The 20,098-nt window shown below is 49.0% G+C and overlaps 1 protein-coding gene across 2 annotated transcripts in view; it reads left to right on the top strand.

The window, feature by feature from the left end:
• The window catches only part of Ano2 (anoctamin 2), a 382,845-nt gene that overhangs the window by 118,979 nt on the left and 243,768 nt on the right, over positions 1–20,098 (top strand). For both annotated transcript variants that reach the window (XM_045139660.1, XM_045139661.1), the window contains 3 exons: positions 8,956–9,104; positions 11,742–11,796; positions 14,803–14,854. In XM_045139660.1, the coding sequence (XP_044995595.1) occupies positions 8,956–9,104; positions 11,742–11,796; positions 14,803–14,854 (256 nt within the window). The remainder of the gene's footprint in view (positions 1–8,955; positions 9,105–11,741; positions 11,797–14,802; positions 14,855–20,098) is intronic.

Below are 20,098 nucleotides of genomic sequence, written 5' to 3'. Positions count from 1 at the left end.
ACTTTGAGGTCATGGATATCCAGGCCATTTTGTGTCTGGAGGAGCACGTTGTAAGGAGTCCTACCCTTCCTTTGGCTCTTACATTCTTTCTGCAATGGACTCTGAGCCTTGGAAGGTGTGATAGAGGAATTGCAGTACTGAGCACTCCTGTCACTTCTCAGCACCATGGTGCCTTCTGAATCATCCCAAGGTCACTGCCATCTGAAAAGAGAAGGTTCTCTACCAAAAGTGAGAATAGCATTAATATATGGGTATGAACATTAAGAGAAGTGCTTACTGGGAAGTTTGGTGAGCATAGTATATACTAAAAATTATTTTCTTTTTATTTATTTGTTTGAGGGGGAGAGAGAGAGAGAGAGAATATGAATGGGCATGTCAGGACCTCTAGCTGCTGCAAATGAACTCCAGACACATGTACCACCTTTGTGCATCTGGCTTATGTGGGTCCTGGGGAATTGAACCTGGGTCCTTTGGCTTTGCAGGCAAATGCCTTAACCACTAAGCCATCCCTCCAGCCCTGTCTCAAGCCTTTTTTTTTTTTTTTTTACATTACGGGGGGCGGCCTAGGCCACGAGATAGTTTTCAGACCAATTCTGTCTGTCGAGATGAGTGACGTGCCATGAGAAGAGATATATCAATTTGCAATAAGTAATAATATACTTAATAAATAAATGTATAAACATATTAATAAATAAAAAGAGTTGTGCCCCAATGATGGAGTGATTGCTGGGGTAATAGAAGAAAATACAAACCGGCAAGGAGACAAGGAATCTGAATTTATTTCCACCGAGGACACGGTGCCCCTCTAGCTGGGCACCCTGCCCCGTCGTTATGCCTGGTCTGTATTCCTGGCTCTACTTTCTCGCCAGTTGCAGGGAGAGGCCTTTGCAGACCACTGTGGATGAAAGTGATCCAAGGATCACCAAAATGATAGCATTTATAGCTTAACTTTGCTATACCTTGTCCTTGATATTTGTGGTCACTGGCCCTTCATAATATCTGTGTGACCTTGGACACATTAGTTAAAATTTCTATGACACATCCATTTCCTTGTCTGTAAAGTGAGGACTTGTAATCCTGCCTGAGACAGCCGTGGCTAGAACCTCGATGCCCTGCGCCTCCGGAAGGCGTCAGCGAGCCCTCAGACCACACTGCTGTGCTTCCCTGGCGGTTTGGGGAGGCTAAGGGAGATGAATGGCAAAGAAAGGAGTAAGAAGAAAGAAGTCTCCGTCAACCCCTTAGACTGTGACAGTGAGGCCAAAGCAAGCTTTTATGAAAACCACATTTGAGGCCGGGAATAAAAAAAAAAAAAAGTAAGAGCAACATACTTTAAAAATTATTTATGATTTTAAGCACATGAAAGGCGTATCGTGTACCCAGGGGTTGGGGGGGTTGCATAATGGGGAACAGCTGGCTAACATGTGTCTTGCCATTTCTGAGGATGTTCATAATTCTCTGATGTCCAAGAATAACAGTAATAATGATGCCACTACTGATTGTATTAATAAGAGGAAAGGGGCACTGGGTGCCTTTCGGAGACGGCAGAAGGAGAAACTGGCCTGCTGTGCTTGGTGGGAGCTGGAAGTGTGCACTTGTCTGCTTCCTCCTTAGGGGGATGCCATGGAGCCCACCGAGGATCAAAGGCCATTAGGGCCAAGGTCAAAGGCCCGGGAGGGACACCCAGGATTTCCCCAATGACTCTGGCAAGTCCCTGGTCCGCCCAGCCTTGGCTTCGTCGTCTCCTGGCGCTCAGAGCTGCTACCCTCCTGCCTGGCATGCCTCCCCCGGCCCCACCGACTTGTTCCTTGCGTAGGTGCTCCGCAAAGCCAGGGCCACTGGCCGCCGCCGCGCAGCCCCGCGATCAGCCCGCAGGCCGAGGGCCTGGCCCGGGCCGGGGTCTGCCGATGCTCGCGGGCTGATGGTGTGCGCGCTGCTTCTCCATTAAGCCTTTGAACGCCAAGGCATGTCAGGCTCGGGGAAAATCCTTTCAAAGCTGGTTAGTCCCGTCCCTTCTTTTACGATTTGTTAAGTGGGCCTAGAGGAGCTTTCGGTGTAAGGCTAATTACCGAGTCAACCGGAGTTCACCCGGTGCCCCCGCGGATTACAGGGCTTTCCCCTCTGGCTGGCGGAAGAAGGTGTCCCCTCCAGATGTGTCTTTTGGCGGTCTCGACTGTTTCCTGACAGTTATGCTGCTGTCTGTGCAAGGGGCACCTTACACAGTTATCTGGGGTTCCTGGTGCTTGTCTCTCAAGTACTGTAGCCTATGAGTTTGTTTTTTTATTGTGTGTGTGTGCGTGTGTGTGTGTGTGTGTGTGTGTGTATATATTTTGGTTTTTGGTTTTTGGTTTTTCGAGATAGGCCACACTAGCCCAGGCTGACCTGGAATTCACTATGGAGTCTCAGGGTGGCCTCAAACTCACGGCGATCCTCCTACCTCTGTCTCCCCAGTGCTGGGGTTAAAGGCGTGCACCACTGTTCCTGGCTATTGTGTATATACATATATATATATATATATTTTTTAATGACAACTTTTATACTTACAGAGAATAAACCATGGTAATTCCCTCCCCTCCCCCACCGTCCCCTTCATAACTCCTCTCTCCATCATATCCCCTCCTCTCTCAGCTAGTCTCTCTTTTATTTTGATGTCGAGGTTGTACATATTGAGGCCAATTTCTGTCCGGACGGTTGTACGTAAGGAGTGGTGCCCTTCCTTTGGCTCTCACATTCTTTCCGCCACCTCTTCCGCAATGGACCCTGAGCCTTGGAGGGTGTGATAGAGACGTTCTGGTGCTGGACACTCCTCCGTCCCTTCTTCTCAGCACTGTGTTGCCTTTTGGGTCATCCCAGTGGTCACTGCCATCTGAAAACAGAAGCTTCTCTAGCCAGAAGTGAGAGTAGCGTTTAGTATATGAATATGAACACTAAGTGTAGCGCTTTCAGGCCAGTTTGGTGAGAGTTGTATATGCATTTATCCAGACAAGAGCAGGCTTTACACCCGTCATAGCCTATGACTTCTTGCCTTGGTTTCCTTTCCCTTTCTGTCTCCTTAACTGATAGGAACTGTATCAGCTCCCCCTTTGCCACTTGAGGCAAACTCCTACAGCAACCACTGGCCTCTCCTTGTCCTGTTCCTCAGGGATTTCTGTGCTCCCTATTGCCTCATGTCTGGGGCCTTGAAAGCCGTAGTCTCACGTATGTTGTGTGAGTGTTTGGATTTTGTCAGGAGGAATGCTAAGTGTGCCATGGTGAGAAATGAACATGTTCTAGTTTTCCCGTAGAGGTAAAGAAACTGCTGAGCGTGGAACATCTGGTACAAAGTGACGCAGGGAGTGCGTGTCGGCAAGGACCAGGACCTCACTTAATCCTGTCAGTTAGAAATACTGTGTTCTTTACACTGGGGCCTAGCGCCCGGGGAACAGAACCCCACAGTCTACTGGAGAGCAGAGAGGCGGACCAGCAATTAGAAACTGACAAGTCATCAAAAGGCAAATTTAAGATGCAGGCGCTTGAGCAAGTGTGACTGAGAGCGAGGAGGCCAGGAGGGTTTCCTGGGAAAGTGGATGTAAACCTTGGGGATAAAGGAGACGGAGGGATGATCTGGGTACAAAAGGAAATGAGGCAGATTCAAGTCCAGGAATGACATATAAGGATGTGGAAGGCAAGAGGGTCTTTTTTCCCTCTAAGGCTGGTGTTCATGGCATTGTACAATGAGGTTACTGACACATGCTTTATTGTGAAGATGCCCCTGGGTCCACTGTCCCCCCATAGAATCCCCAAATCCTTAGACACCTCTTTCCAGCCGAAATCTGCTATGATGTTTCAGCCATAGGATGTTTGGGCAGGGTCTTTGGGGTTGTGGCTATGTATAGAGGTCAGTGTGGGTTTCTGGGGCATGGGTGGGTGATGACTGGCTTTTCTTGGTGTTTATTCTCAAGATTAAATGATGTTGCTTTCAGAGATTTAGAGTGCTCCCTCAAATCAGCAATCAGCCAAAACTTACCCTAATTACACTCCCAGTCCTAATAAAGACATCACAGCAGCCTGTGGCCATAGGCTTATTTCTCTAAATGGGATTACCAGATTCATGGCCAACTTTAGGCTCAGGAAGTATTTGGAGTTCCTCTGCTAACTTTCTGCCTCAGTTCCCTGAGGGGACTGTATGCTAGGCACATGAGTGGCTTTGAAACACCTGGCACAGGGATAAAAATGTTGATCAACAGAAGGCCTGAGGATTTTGGCTTATTCCCAATAGAGGTTTATTTCTACCAGGGTAGTAAGCAGTCATCTGAGGACTGGGCTCCTCCAGTGTCTGCTGCTCAGTGATCCGTCATCTGAGGACCTGGGCTCCTCCAGTGTCTGCTGTTCAGTGATCCGTCATCCGAGGGCCTGGGCTCCTCCAGTGCCTGCTGGTCAGTGATCTGTCATCTGAGGGCCTGGGCTCCTCCAGTGTCTGCTAGTCAGTGATCCGTCATCTGAGGACTGGGCTCCTCCAGTGTCTGCTGCTCAGTGATCCGTCATCTGAGGGCCTGGGCTCCTCCAGTGTCTGCTGGTCAGTGATCTGTCATCTGAGGGCCTGGGCTCCTCCAGTGCCTGCTGGTCAGTGATCTGTCATCCGGGGGCCTGGGCTCCTCCAGTGTCTGCTGGTCAGTGATCTGTCATCTGAGGACCTGGGCTCACCTGTGTCTGCTGTTCAGTGATCCGTCATCTGAGGGCCTGGGCTCCTCCAGTGTCTGCTGGTCAGTGATCTGTCATCCGAGGGCCTGGGCTCCCCCAGTGTCTGTTGGTCAGTGATCCATCATCTGAGGACTGGGCTCCTCCAGTATCTGCTGTCAGTGATCTGTCATCTGAGGGCCTGGGCTCACCTGTGTCTGCTGGCCAGTGATTGCTCACATGAGGGCCTGGGCTCCTCCATTGTCTTTTGTTCAGTTATCTGTTATCTATGGTTCTTGTCTCCTCTTGTGGCCACTGTTTTGGCTGATTGTCTCCAGATTTGTCGTCATTGAGTCATATCCTCAGAGATATACAGCAGTGTGTAAAGCATCCTGCTCCTATGGAAACCATGGTCTGGTAGGGGAAAGTAGACACTTTCCAAGTAATAATTCAAATAAATGTGGAATTAACAACTGTGATGTGTCTTATAAGGAAAGGGAATTTTGGTCCATAAAATACCATGAACACAAGCCTTGCCTTCTTCTGGAACCTATGAAATTCTTTTTGTAAGAAGTGATTGTTGGGTGAAGGTTCAAGAATAAAGCCTCACTCACTTGTGGAGTTTGGGGAGGAGATGAAGGTTGGAGAAGGCTCATCGTTTGAGAAGAGCTAACAAGATGTCCAGAAGCTGGCTGCTGAAAGCAAGGGATCATGAGGCAAATAAATTTGGTGACATCTCTTAGAATGTGCCATGCGCTTGGTGAAGAATTTTTATGTTTATTTCAAGAAAATTGTGTGAACTGTGAACAAATTTAAAAACATTTTATTCACAGTTTTCATACATGTTTATAATGTATGTTTTTGATCATTGTTCTTTGCCTTTTTTTTTTTTTTTTTTTTTTAAGAGAGAGAGCGAGAGAGAGAGAATTAGTATGCCAGGGCCTCCAGCCACTGCAACGGAAGACCAGACACGTGCAGCCCCTAGCATGGCTGTGTGACCTTGCTCTTGAGTCACCTAGTGCATCTGGCTTATGTGGGACCTGGAGTGTCCTTAGGCTTCACTGGCAAGCATCTTTACTGCTAAGCCATCTCTCTAGCCCAACAATTCTTTCTTATTTCCTCCTTTTGTCCCTGTTCCCTCATCCCACTGAAATGTTTTCATAAGGAAGCACCTTGACCAAATGGTGCTGCAGAAATATAAGTAAGGGTCCGGTGTGGAAGTAGCAAAGGGTAGCCCTGGTAGATTAAATACAGGATACAAGAATATGCGGTCTACCAGGAACATCCCATCTACCAAAACACTTGCCATAGGCTACTTGATAAAGAGAAGCGTATTTGGGCTGCTGCAAGTTCAAGATTCCCCTGCCTCATATCATGACAAGAGTGTTTGTCAGTGTGAGGGCTTCCTGGACAGAGGCAGGAGAAAGAATAGGCAGGGTACTTGTTTCAAGGACAGGACCCCATTACCTAAGGACCGCCCACTAGGCTCCTCTTAAAGGGGCACAGCACTCAGTATCACCACTCTGGGGACCGAGTCTTTATGCATGTACCTGTGGGAACCCCTTGAGGACTGTGGTAGTTTGAATATATACACCCCCCCCCCAGACTCAGGTATTTTATTAAAGCTTAATACTCGGTTCTCCTGCTGTCTGGCTGGAGGAGGTGTCACTGGGATAGATCCTGGGGTCCAGCCCTAATGTGTTCTTGGAGGAGGCTCTGATTTCCAGCCTCAAAGGCATGCAGAGAGGTCTGAGCTCAGGCAGGGCCCCTGCTGCCTGTGGCCGTGGCTGCTTTTGGTTTTTACGGGCTGTTTGCTCATTTCTCTCTGCTGGGATGTATGGAAGCAGCTTCCTCAATCACTGATGGAACTTCTCCCCTGGATCTGTAGGACTGAAATCCATCCCTTCCCCCCGCCCCCAAACTGTGCCTGGTTCGGGTGTTGATGTTCTAGCAATGTGGAACTGTCTACAACAAGCACCCGATGATAGCCATCCCACTTAATCAGCCTCGAACAAAACTTGAATTTTGTACTAGAATGTCTTATATCTGTTTAAGCTTTATTCATCAAAAAGATTTATAAAGCTATGTTAATGGACATGTGGTTAAAGGACTGGGAAGATTGCTCAGTGGTTAAAAGAGCTCGCTTACAAAGCCTCCTAACTTGGATTTGATTTCCCAGTGCCCACACAAAGCCAGATGCACAAAGTGGCATGTGTCTGGAGTTTGTTTGCAACAGCAAGAAGCCCTGGCATGCCCATTCATAACCTCTTCCTCTTCTTCCTTCTCTCTCTCTCTCCCTGTCTCTGTGCTTGTAAATAAATAAATAAATAAAAATGCTAAAAAATAAATGTGGTAAAACAAGATAAAACATGCATAGGAAGTAAAATAAATGCCCATTAGGGAAGTGACTCAACACACTAGGATTCCTGTTTGCCACGCAGTGTTAAGCACCCATTAAGGCAGCTCTTCATTAATTGACTCGGAGAGACATCTGTAACATAGTGATAAATGAGAAAAAGCAAGCTGTGGACTACTGTGTGCACTGTGAGCCTGGGTATGAAAAGAGGGGCCCAGATAGGCATGAAGAACTGGGATAAGATATACTGTCAGTGTCGGTAGAGGGGTTCCTTTGGAGAGAAGGGTGGGTCTGGGTCAAAAGTGAAAGGAAAATTTTTCAGCATTTAGTTAATATTCTCCTATGGTTTGGGTGTATTTGTACACAGAACTAACTGTATGAATTTTATAACTGAAGTTAAGTCAAAAAGCATAGAAAAATACTAGTATATACAGTTACATATATATAATGTAGTTATGTTTTAGTTATTTGGTCTAGAGGTTTCTTCCCCCTTCCTTTTTTTTTTTTTTTTTGTTTGTTTTTTTGAGGTAGGGTCTCACTCTGGTCCAGGCTGAACCGGAATTAACTCTGTCATCTCAGGGTGGCCTTGAACTCATGACAATCCTCCTACCTCTGCCTCCCGAGTGCTGGTATTAAAGGTGTGCGCCACCACGCCCTGCTTCCCTCCTTTTTTTTCTATCAGTCTGTATAACCAAACGACTGCGAGAAGTTCTTCCTCTCATCAACTCTGCTGAGCTGCATCGTCTTCTGCAGGGCATTTTCCACACGCCTCAGCAGCTGCTGTTACTTCCTTTCTTTTGTTTAGTTTTATTTATTTATTTGTGTGTGTGTGTGTGTGTGTGTAAAAGAGAGAGAGAGAGAGAGAGAGGGAGAGAATGGGCGCACCAGGGCCTCCAGCCACCACAAATGAACTCCAGACGCATGCGCCCCCTTGTGCATCTGGCTAACGTGGGTCCTGGGGAATCGAGCCTCGAACCGGGGTCCTTAGACTTCATAGGCAAGCACTTACTTAACTGCTAGGCCATCTCTCCAACCCGCCTCCTGTCTGTCTTTAAACTGCCAAAGCCCTCTGTCTATTTTGGGCTGCTTTGTCTCTGTCATATCTTTTTTTTTTTTTTTACTTTGCCAGCTATTAACAACTTGCTGAACATAACACATCCATTTAGCTAAACAACAGTCGTCACTTCCCCTTGGGATATATATGATCTTCCCATCCATAGACTTTTGACTAGCTTTTAAGAATCAGGTCTAGGGCTGGAGAGATGGCTTAGCGGTTAAGCGCTTGCCTGTGAAGCCTAAGGACCCCGGTTCGAGGCTCGGTTCCCCAGGTCCCACGTTAGCCAGATGCACAAGGGGGCGCACGCGTCTGGAGTTCATTTGCAGAGGCTGGAAGCCCTGGTGCGCCCATTCTCTCCCTCTCCCTCTATCTGTTTTTCTCTCTGTGTCTGTCGCTCTCAAATAAATAAATTAAAAAAAAAAAAAAGAATCAGGTCTAAATTCCCTCCCACGGGGCAGGCCTCAAATCCAATTAGAGAGCAGTTGTTTTCCCCCATAACGGACATGCCACACAATCGTACCAGTGGGCACATCCTGCCTGGCTAGGCGGCTGAAACGCCTGCCATTTTTCTATACAATGATTGTATATGCATTGGTCCAGTGGAAATAGGGTGGTTGTCACGTGGTGGGCCTTAAGATGGCATGACAGAGTGTGCGGATGGTGGCTGCTTCTCTATGTTGGCCATTTCCACATTACATACGGTTGAGACCGGCTTCTTTCGGAAAGAAAAGATGGGGAAAGGAAAGGCCCTGTTTGTCTCTGCCAGTCTTCCGGTGGCCCAGAGCGTCTCCTCCGGGAGCACAGGTGATGCCCGGTGCGGCGGTGACGCCGACTGTGACCTCGCTCTTCTCCGGGTGTGCCAGGTGGTCGCCTTTTTTGTTTCCCGTAGATGTACGAGATCAAAGCCGGAGGCAGCGTCGCGAAGAAGCTCCAGGCCCTCGTGCAGAAGCTGAGCTCTCCGCTGCAGCCCCGAGTTCCCGAGCACAGCAGCAAGGTGAAGAGGCTCTGCTACCCGTTCTCCAGGGAGAAAATGTACCTGTGAGTATGAGAGGCGCAGGAAACCAGGATGCCACCATCTCTGAGCCCTGTGCTCACAAGGGCCCGGGAGCTAGGGACAGACGATGCTCTCAGGGTGAAGTGGTAGCTAGTCCCGGGACACCGCTTCCCTTGAGAGGTGACCCCAAAATTGCCCCGGGAATTTTTCCCAGAACACCCGTCATTTGGCCACTATATATGGTGGACGGTGAGCTGGGGACAGCCAGTTCTACACAGTGGCTCTGTGCAAGGGAAAGAGGTCAGACTTCTGTTTTCTTTGTGCTGCGAGGTTCCTCTGCCCAGCGTATCCAGTGGGGTTTCCACCAGACGTGAGCAACTTGAGCAAAGGAAGGGCGAGGTTTCCAGATTTCTGTATTCTGCGCTCTTCCTCCTCCTCCTCCTCCTCCTCCTCTTCTTCTTCTTTTTGGTTTTTTGAGATAGGGTCTCACTCTAGCTCAGGCTGACCTGGCATTCATTCTGTAGTCTCAGGGTGGCCTTGAACTCAAGGTGATCCTCCTACCTCTGCCTCCCGAGTGCTGGGATGAAAGGCGTGCGCCACCACGCCCGGCTTTGTGCTCTTCTTGATTCTGGGGTGATGCCATCCCACCGAGGAAGGGTGAGCAGAATCCGCCGGAATGTCCACTTGGGAAACATCTGGAGAGGGCAGCCTTAGCCGAGGGGTGAGAAGCGAGGGAACTCCGGGAAAGGGGGCGCAGGGAGGTAAGTTGTCAGCGACCGAGGCAAGGGAGTGGCAAGGGGGGGGGGACAGAGAAAACAGGGGGTCTCGCCAGCTTTCCCGAGGCAGCAGTTGCAGGGCGGTGTTCCCGAGCTCCCTGGAGAATCCCTCCCTCTCCCCCATCATGATAGGTAGTGACGTTACACACGCGTGCACGCTGCTCCTCAGTGAGTCTCCACACTTCCATTGTGAAGTTACCTGGAGGGCACCATCATCCAGGGCCAGCCCAAGTGTATGTGGCCCAGACAGGACCAGCATGGTTATTATTATTATTATTATTATTATTTTAAATGAGTTCTGAGTGTGGTGGCTCATGATTTTTAAAAATTAATTAATTTAGCTATTTGACAGAGAAAGAGGGAGAGAGAGAGAGAGAGAGAGAGAGAGAGAGAGAGAGAGAGAGAGAGAGAGAGAGAGTGGGCACGGCAGGGCCTCCAGCCTCTGCAAATGAACTCCAGATGCGTGCGTGCCCCCTGTGCATCTGTCTAACGTGGGTCCTGGGGAATCAAACCTGGGTCCTTTGGCTTTGTAGGCAAGCGCCTTAACCGCTGAGCCATCCCTCCAGCCCCAGCGTGCTCATTTGTCCCTTGCCTGCTACTATTTTTGCCCCCCCCCCCCCGGCTTTCTTCTCCCACGAAGAGGCTGGCCTCTGAACGCCTCTTACACCTCCGTTCATTGGACTTCCGTTGTCCTTCAAGTCCAGCGACCAGCCGCCTTCATCTCTAGAAAACTCTGTTCTTCCCAGCTGGAAGCCTTCACTCCATCTTTGGACCTTTCACATCTGTGGTGTACACAGTGTCGTGATCTGCCCCCCGCGCCAGTCCTTTGGAGACACCAATGCCCTCATGGTGGACTGGGGTCCCGGGGGAGTTGGGAGCCACTCAGCCATCTTTGCGTCTTCAGCAAAGGGCCCGGGGCCAGAAGCCATGAGGAATATCTCACAGGCCCCCAGGTGCTGATTTTTTGTTGTTGTGGTTGTTTTGTTTCGGACAGAGTCTTGCTTTGTAACCCAGGCTGGCCCGAAACTCTACTTTCTCCTGCCCCGGCCTTCCAAGTGGCAGGTGGTTTCCGGCTGCTCTTAGGGAGTGAATGTTCAGCGTACGACGTTTAGAACACACGCAGGCCTTATATAATTGAGCTTGGTATCTAATGACAACGATCATGTGAAGTGAAAATCTAAAAATACAAGTAATTGTAATCCTAATACCCTGAAACTAGGCTCCCGTCCCTCCTTCTTTCCTTCCTTTCTTTTGCATAGTCACTGCTGTTGTCTAGGCACACAGGCCTATTTTCCATGTGTTTTCATTCTGAAAACTTGTTATAGCATAACATTTCTCTATCATTGTATAATCTTTTTGCTCAGAATGTTTATAATTGTCATTTTCAATGGCTGGAATGATGCTCTTTTATACCAATTTTGGAATCACTTCTTATCTCCATAATGACTTTGTAAGAAGTATTTTTTTAAATTATTTTTATTTATTTATTCGAAAATGACAGAGAGATAAAGAGGCAGATAGAGACAGAGTGAATGGACGTGCCAGGGCTTCCAGCCACTGCGGACGAATTCCAGATGCATGCGCTCCCCTGTGCATCTGGCTAACGTGGGTCCTGGGGAAATCGAGCCTCGAACCGGGGTCCTTAGGCTTCACAGGCAAATGCTTAACCGCTAAGCCATCTCTCCAGCCCGTGTAAGAAGTATTTTCATTTGCATCAATTTTCCTTCGCTTCCGTTCTTTTCTTTTGATAAATCCCTATGACGAATTCTCAGAACTGCCGGGTCAAAACAAATATCCACACAGCATTGTGTGAGTGTGTGTGGGTGTGTGGGTGTGCTCTGGGCTGAGAGAGGAGGTGGTCTCAGGGCCGGAGTGAGTTCACCTGTGCTTTCTTGGTACCTCTAGGTATAACATCCAGGAAAAGGACACTTTCTTTGACAATGCTACTCGCAGCCGCATTGTAAGTAAGGGGTGTGCCGGGCTTGGAAGGGGGTTGGGAGAGGCTGGGTACTCCATTACTGGCTAGGCATTACTGGCTGGGCATTCCATTGTTCTCCCTGCTACTTCCCGTCATGAATTGCTCGGTGATGCCGCGTAGAGCATCCAAGGAGCCTTCTCGTCTTAGTAGCATGAGAAACAGGCAATGACTTCTCTGTCTCGGGTTTGAAAGGGGTGTCAGAGATGGCGGGAACTTTGAACCAGTCAATGAGATCCTCCTGGTTTACAGGTAGGGAGGCTGAGGCTCTGAGAAGCAAGGCACTGAAAGAGAACTCACTGGTTAGTCGTTAGAACCAGACGAGACACAGCGTTCCCCATGTTGGCTCTGCTTACGTCACGCATGCTCTCTCAGCCTCCACGGCAGTCTCGTGAGCTTATGTGATAGGAAGTCAGCCAGCCGTTGAACAGATAGCCACCATTCATCACTGTAGCCCTGCTTCTAATTTGTTTCTTCATTTATTGCCTCCCCCCCCCTTTTTTTTTTGTTTTTTCAAGGTAGCGTCTCACAATAGCCTAGGCTGACCCCTGGAATTCACTATGTAGTCTCAGGTTGGCTTTGAACTCACGGTGATCCTCCTACCTCTGCCTCCCTGGTGCTGGGACGTGCGCCACCACACCCGGCCATTTATTGCCTTTGATTCAAGGGCTTTGAGTTGTGGAGGGTGTGTGGTCAGATCTGCAGCTGACCTCTGTCCCTGGGGCCCATCTCCAGCCATACAGTATCTTTTATTTTATCATCTTTATTTTCCTCATTAGTTTATTTTTTTTAATAATTTTGTTTATTTTTATTTATTTGAAAGAGACACAGAGAGAAAGAGGCAGATAGAGAGAGAGAGAGAATGGGCACGCCAGGGCCTCCAGCTACTGAAAATGAACTCCAGACGCGTGCGCCCCCTTTATGCATCTGGCTAACGTGGGTCCTGGGGGATTGAGCCTCGAACCGGGGTCCTTAGGCTTCACAGGCAAGCGCTTAACCGCTAAGACATCTCTCTAGCCCTCATTAGTTTATTCTTTATCTTTCGAGGACTCACTTGGCCATGGGTAGAAGAGGGAAAGAGGGCCCCAGGGTGAGCTAGAACTCATACCCCATCTCCAAGGGAAACATGCAAGTGATATTCCACTAGACCCTAGGGGAAAAAATAAACTTATATTTCCACTCGGGGTGGGAGGAAGGATCGGAGACTTAGAGGGACTTCCCAGCCAACTGGCCATAAAGAAGCGACCAGACAAAGGCACACAGACCTTTTCAAGGCACACAGACAACTAGCTTCAACTCTTGCTTTCAAGATGTGTCAGAAAGCATGTTTGGTCCCTTCGTGTCATGTTTTAGGACATATGATTTATTATTTCTTCCTATGGGAAAGGGTGTAAACTTTCTGCTTTCTTTGATGCTATTATGAGCCAGTTAAATCTCACCATGGCTTTGGTCCACCACTGTGGGGAAGGAATTACAGGGTGTTGTAGAGATTACCTCCTCACCCCCACCCCCCCACCGCTAAATTGCAAAGTGCTTGTAAAATAATACAATGCCATGTAAATGCTGTTCCTAATTATTATTGCTGTTGAATTACTACGCCATATTAAACACTGTTGGGCCCCATTCTGCTGGATGTTACTTATTTACACCCCCTCCAGTCTGTGGGTGGAAAATAAAACATGGAGTGTGAAGAATGATGGGGTTGCACATCTCTCAGCCATCCTTCTTTCTTCCTCCTCCGCCGCCCTCTCCTCAGTCCCCCTTAGTGTCTGAAAAGGGCAGAAAAGAGGCTTTTTTGTCCCGTAGCTTGCTCCGGCCTGCTGATGCCGCCCCGTGCCCTCTACTTTGCTGGTGTCTGCCCAGCTCAGTTGTTTGTTCCAGACCAGATACCCTTTGCCCCAGCATCTCTTTTGAGCCTGGCTAAGGCTTGAGACTCCCACCCAGGAGATCAACAGCTGGCCAGTGGCTTCACGCTGTCCCAAATTTGCTGCAGAGAGCCCCCCGTCTGTGTGAGAGAAGATTCCCTCAACAAGGCCTCAGGTGGTGTGCTCCACACCTGCCAGGCGCGTGGGTGTTGAGGCTCAGATGCCATGGAGCAGTGCGCCCAGTTCTTTGTTTTACGAGAGGCGTCGGGAAGGGATGCGTAGACTGTGTTGCGGTCAGCACCTCCGAGGGGGAGCTCAGGAAAATCTCGGAGAAAATAAGAAGGCAAGTGCAGGTGCTGTCTTGGAGCACCGAGCGCTTTCCCAAGCCCGTCTGGTGTCTCGGGCCCCTTGATGAGGCACGATGCGGGCAGGAACGGGCTCTCTGCCGGCGGGCCCCTTGCGTCTGTGTGTCCTGCCATTTCCCAGCAGTCACCCAGGCCTGACAGTCAACAGTGCGTCTGGCTTGCGAAGGAGCCCATGCCTTGCATGCCAAGGCCTTTCCTGAGGCTCCACCTGCCAGGCAGACAGGGAGTTCCCGGCTGGCCTCTGTTTGTCTCCCTGCCTGTCTCTGCAGTCAGTTTATAGCCTTTTATTTATTTTTGTTAATTTAATTTTATTTTGGCTTTTCAAGGTAGGGTCTTGCTCTAGCTCAGGCTAACCTGGAATTCACTATGGAGTCTCAGGGTGGCCTCGAACTCACGGCGATCCTCCTACCTCTGCCTCCTGAGTGCTGGGATTAAAGGCGTGTGCCACCACGCCCAGCTCAAGCCTTTTATGAATTTATTTATCTATTTATTTTTTTCCAAGGGAGGGGTGCAAGAGGGAAGTGCGTGTGAGGGGTTAAATTCGTTAAATTCTTTGCTTCCTCAAAGTGCTCAAGCTTGACTGGGTCTGACAGGCGGGCCATGAGCTGGGCACATGCTTGGCGTCCCCTCCCTGCGAGGGGCCCTAGGCGCCTGGGACCCCTCCCCCCAGGCCTCCATCCGGCCCTGCCAGCCGCACAGGAGGCGGCGATGCCCGGCGTGGCCCAGGTGTTCACGGGCTGCTGTCTGTCCTTCCCTTTTAGGTGCACGAGATTCTGAAGCGCACGGCCTGTTCGCGAGCCAACAACACGATGGGTAAGGAGCCCTCCCGCGCCGTGGGCGTGCTGGGGGCGAGAGGCCCCTGGCTGTCCTTTCAACAGCTGCCTTGGTGGGCAGCAAGTCCTTGCCAAGCGCCTCCCACCCACCCAGGGGCTGCTTTCCCTTAGGCTGAGAAGCGCCGCGTGGGCCCTGGAGCTGGGGCATCCCCATGCTTGGTAGGGTTGGGGGCCCTCCTAGCTTGTTGAAACTTCCCCCCAGACTTCGACTAAGAAAAGGCTGGAGATGTTCCTCCCCTCTCCTTGTATCACCTCTACTTTTCTCTTTGAGTTAATTCAGCTGCTCTGTGCTTTATAACCTCCAATGGCATTGTAATAACCTAAATCGTGTTCAGTTTTTTTTTTCTATGTTTTGAAATACGTTTTTGTTTATTTTTATTCATTTATTTGGGAGCGACAGACAGAGAGAGAAAGAGGCAGATAGAGAGAGAGAGAATGGACGCGACAGGGCCTCCAGCCACTGCAAACGAACTCTACATGCGTGCACCCACCACCTTGTGCATCTGGCTTATGTGGGTCCTGGGTGACCTCGAACCAGAGTCCTTAGGCATCACAGGCAAGTGCTTAACGGCTAAGCCACCTCCCCAGCCCTTGTTTTTTTTTTTTTTTCTACTTTTAGGGGGAAAACATCTTGGGAGTCCAAGTAGTCAAACACATTCGCCTTATGTATGGAGAAACTAGAAAGTTAATGACTTGTCCTCACTGTAACTGGCTGAATCCATTCATCATATGGTTTTATTTTTAATTTATTTATTTGAGAAAGAGAGAGAGAGAATGAATGGGCACACCAGGGCTTCCAGCCACTGCAAACAAACTCTAGATGCATGCACTACCTTGGGCATCTGGCTTACGTGGGTCCTGGGGAATCAAACCTGGGTCCTTTGGCTTTGCAGGCAAACGCCTTAACCACTAAGCCATCCCTCCAGCCCATTTTTTTTTTTTACAGATATGCGCATTTAAAGCATTAGATCAAGAACCTCAGTCAGTGAGGCGCTTACAGGGTGTTTAGAGCTAGACATGGTGGGACCGGGGGAATGGGAGCTATGAGTAGGCTGCTCTGTGGGAAACATTCTCAAGCTTGGGCACAAATGTCCTTTTCTACAAGTCGCTCCCGTGAGCGCAGCTCTTCCTTCCAAGGCGCCATTGTCTCACACAGCTATTGGATCCTTATGGAGAAAGGCCTCAGAATACGCTGTGTGGTGGCCCATCCTGGGCTTCTGAGGAAGCTCCAAGCTGAAGAGTCCAAAGGCACTTAGTGTCAAGTCTAGTGACGGAGGAGGCCATTAAGCCCCGTGATGGGAACCCGTGTTGGGAGTTTATTTGTGGGGCCTGTGCTGTGCTCTGCGCCACAGGACTAGCACTGAAGACGGCAGCCCAGGAGGTTTGCCGTAGTGATAGGGGCCTTTAGGAAAGTGAGTAACTTTTCAAGGGCTAATTGTCTATGCTCATGTTTGCTTTGATGTCTTCGCCTTGCTACAAAATTCAAAATGAGACTCCAGTTTAAAACACACACACACACACACATCGGGCTGGAGAGATGGCTTAGCAGTTAAGGCGTTTGCCTGCCGAAGCCTAAGGACCCCGGTTCGATTCCCCAGGACCCACGTCAGCCAGATGCACAAGGGGCCACACGCGTCTGGAGTTCATTTGCAGTGGCTGGAGGCCCTGGTGTGCCCATTCTCTCTCTCTCTCTCTCTCTCTCTCTCTGCTTCTTTCTCCCTCCAAAATAAATAAACTTAAAAAAAAATGCATCTTCCATCCAATGTGGAACCTGGTGCCGGCAAGACAAGCTTGAGGGTGTGAGGTACCTGCCTGGCCCAGTTTCATGGGTCTTTCAGAACCACTCTGAGCCACCACTTTGTGCCAAGGATAACCAGAGGGGTTAGGAGAGCCGAGATTTTAGTTGTGATTTCTCAGAGCCTTTATCGAATTTCTTTAATTCATGTTCATTTCATGACCAGCCTGCCCTGCAATTCCATCTAGGTGACTTTTAATCCTTTTATAATCTGCCCAGTTTGACCCAAATTGTCGCCTCACACGTTCTTAGTGATACCTTCTCACTTCCGGTATTCCATAGCCTTTCCCCTCAGTTTCTGTATTCACTTCCAACAATCTCCCAAAGCCTCTGTCCTGAACCTCTCCCTTCTGATAGCTGTTGCCAGGAAGGTGTTCAGCTGCTAAATTCCTGCTTGTTTGTACTCTTTTTTTAAAAAATATTTTATTCAGTTTTATTTATTTATTTGAGAATGACAGAGACAGAGAGAGAGAGAGAGAGAGAGAGAGAGAGAGAGAGAGAGAGGGAGAGAATATGGGCGTGCCAGGGTCTCCAGCCACTGCAAACGAACTCCAGACGCATGCGCCCCCTTGTGCATCTGGCTAACGTGGGTCCTGGGGAATCGAGCCTCAAACCGGGGTCCTTAGGCTTCACAGGCAAGTGCTTAACCACTAAGCCATCTCTCCAGCCCTGTACTCTGCTTTTGATTCCTCTTTAGGTGTTGTATCATCCCAGTTCCTCTGAGCTCCCTTACCCTTTGTGGCAATCCTCCTCCTTCCTTTTCCTTGCCCCTCGTCCTGTAATCACTGAAGGAACTGAGTTTGGAGGTCACCCACAAGCTACCTGCTGAAGTTTCCAGGTTCTTGTGTCCCAGGTCAAGGAATTGTATCAGAGAAACAGAGTCAGGTAGTAGAAATAGAGACCACTTATTAAGAAGGAGAAAGGCGCTCCCAATGATGGGGGTAGGTTGGCAGATGGAAAGGACACACACCCAAAAGGCAGGGGCCACGAGTTTCATTTATATGGCACCTGTTTGCACCTGTATGCACCTGCCTCTCTCTTTTTTTTTCCTTTTTTTTTTAGCCTATGCTCTATTGTTATAGGTAGCTAGCACTAGGGAAAGTTTCCAGTTTTCCAGTCGCCATCACTTTCTTTCCAATGTTGCCCTCTCCAAATCTCTATTCTTCCGCCATACTCTTGCTTTTTTTTAATTTTTATTTATTTATTTGAAAGTGACAGAGAAAGAGGAGAGGGAGAAGGAGAGAGAGAGAATGGGCACGCCAGGGCCACCAGCCACTGCAAGCAAACCCCAGATGTGTGCGCCCCCTTGTGCATCTGGCTAACGTGGGTCCTGGGGAACCGAGCCTCGAACCGGGGTCCTTAGGCTTCACAGGCAAGTGTTTAACCGCTAAGCCATCTCTCCAGCCCTCCTACTTCTTCTTATATAAAAATTGTGTTTATTGTTTTCAAGGGGAGAGAGAAAGAGAAAGAATGAGACTGAATGAACATGAATGGGAGTGCTAGCTAGGGCCTCTCGCCACTGCAAACAACCTGCAGGTGCGTGTGCCACAGACCCTGGCCTGTCAGGCTTTGCAAGCAAGCACCTTTAACCAGTGAGCCATCTCTCCAGTCCCTATACCCCTACCTCTCTTCCTGCCAGTGTGACCGCTGCCTTCTCCATCCTGCTCCAGTTGACTGAATGTTTGTCCTTCCCGAGCTTCACGGCCAGATCAAGTTGGTGGTCTGCCGATCCTTCTTTTGTGCTAGCTGCCTCCTCAAAATGCCCTCTGTCTCTTTCTTGCTTGTATCTGTCCTCCTGGCATTGATTTCCACACAGTGAATCCTGGAGACATGTCAGAATCATCCTTTCTGCTTCAGGGTGCCTGCCTGTCTGCCTTTGCACATTCTGCCCAGTTGATTCGATTTAATTAGGTAATTTAAAAATGCCAATTCTAGCCGGGCGTGGAGGCGCAGGACTTTAATCCCAGCACTTGGGAAGCAGAGGTAAGAGGCTGTGAGTTCGAGGCCACCCTGAGACTACATAGTGAATTCCAGGTCAGCCTGGGCTGGGGTGAGACCCTACCTCAAAAAAAAATAATAAAATAAAATATCAATTCTGGGATGGAGAGATGGCTTATCGGTTAAGGCGCTTGCCTGAGAAACCTAAAAACCTAGGTTTGATTCCCCAGAACCCATGGTAGTTGGATGTACAAGGTGGCACATGCGTCTGAAGTTCATTTGTAGTGGCTGGAGGCCCTGGTGTAGCCATTTTCTCTCTCTCACTCTCTTTTTCCCTCTTGCTCATCAATAAGTAAATAAATAAGTGAATAGAATATTTAATATACCAATTCTGCTAGTCCCACAGCAGTCACTGGTGAGTTCCTGACTTATTTGTTCACAAACAAGAGACTTTAGCCTTTCTCCTGCTCAATTTCCTTTTATGTAAAATGGAGATACTTTTTATTTTTCAGCATTTTTTAAATAGAGATTAAATGGATGACTGTTTTAGAAGCTGGAAGTTCCGTGCAAACTAAAGCTTTTTAGAGTGACAACCTCTATACCTATTGGAAGGTCACAAGAAGCCCTCTCTGCTTTAATGTTGAAGACACCGTTATCTTTTCTTTTTATCCTCCGAGGATCTCGTGTTTGTAGGAGATGCCTCGAAGTCACACGTCATGAAGATTTCGCTGTTGTTGAGTGGCATACAAATTTCGCCTTCGCTCTTAGACACTCAGAAAAAATAATTTTCTTTGATTACCTGCTATGTGTCAGATGGTGTTATGGAAGCTGGGCAGTGCCAAGGTGAATTTAACCTCCCACGTGCCCTTGAGGGGCTTCTGGTGTAATCAAGCAGTCAGACTAGCAAACAGGTGATTATGAAACGCCGCGGCAGGCGCCCTTGCGGTCACATCAACCGCACGGTGGCGGCGCCAGTCAGGAGGCACGGGACGTCCAGGTCTGCTTCTCAGCGTTAAGAGGAGCTATCCAGCATTGGTCTCAAAGCTCCCAGAGAAAGTGGGGTGCCAGCAGTTATCACCCGCAGTTGCAGATGGGCACAAGGGGGCATAGGTGACTTGCCGGCTCACATACGGAGTCAGGTTTTCAGAAGCGGGTCTAGGACTTGGTTGCCTCGCACCAATGCCATTCCCACCCCTTTGGCCGCTCTATGCACCAGGCATGGAATCGGGGGGCCAGCTTGTCAATTATTTCCCCCCCCCCCCGGATTTGAGACAAGGGATGGTTGAACTGTACTTCTCAGCCGAGTGGAACCAAGAGGAATGTTCGCAAGCAGTTTATCTTGTGAGGTGTCTTTGAAGCTCATTGGCCAACTTATCAGTCATCATCTGTGGGTCAGAAGCAGGGAGACCCACCGTGGTGACAGTTGTGAGGCATCAAGGCCATATGGACCTTTGAGTCAAGGGGAACATTTAGATGTTATTGCTTTGCTTT

This window comes from Jaculus jaculus, chromosome 23 (assembly GCF_020740685.1).
Source record: "Jaculus jaculus isolate mJacJac1 chromosome 23, mJacJac1.mat.Y.cur, whole genome shotgun sequence".
NCBI classification, from domain to species: Eukaryota; Metazoa; Chordata; class Mammalia; order Rodentia; family Dipodidae; genus Jaculus; species Jaculus jaculus.
This window is presented reverse-complemented; position numbering and strand designations above follow the sequence as displayed.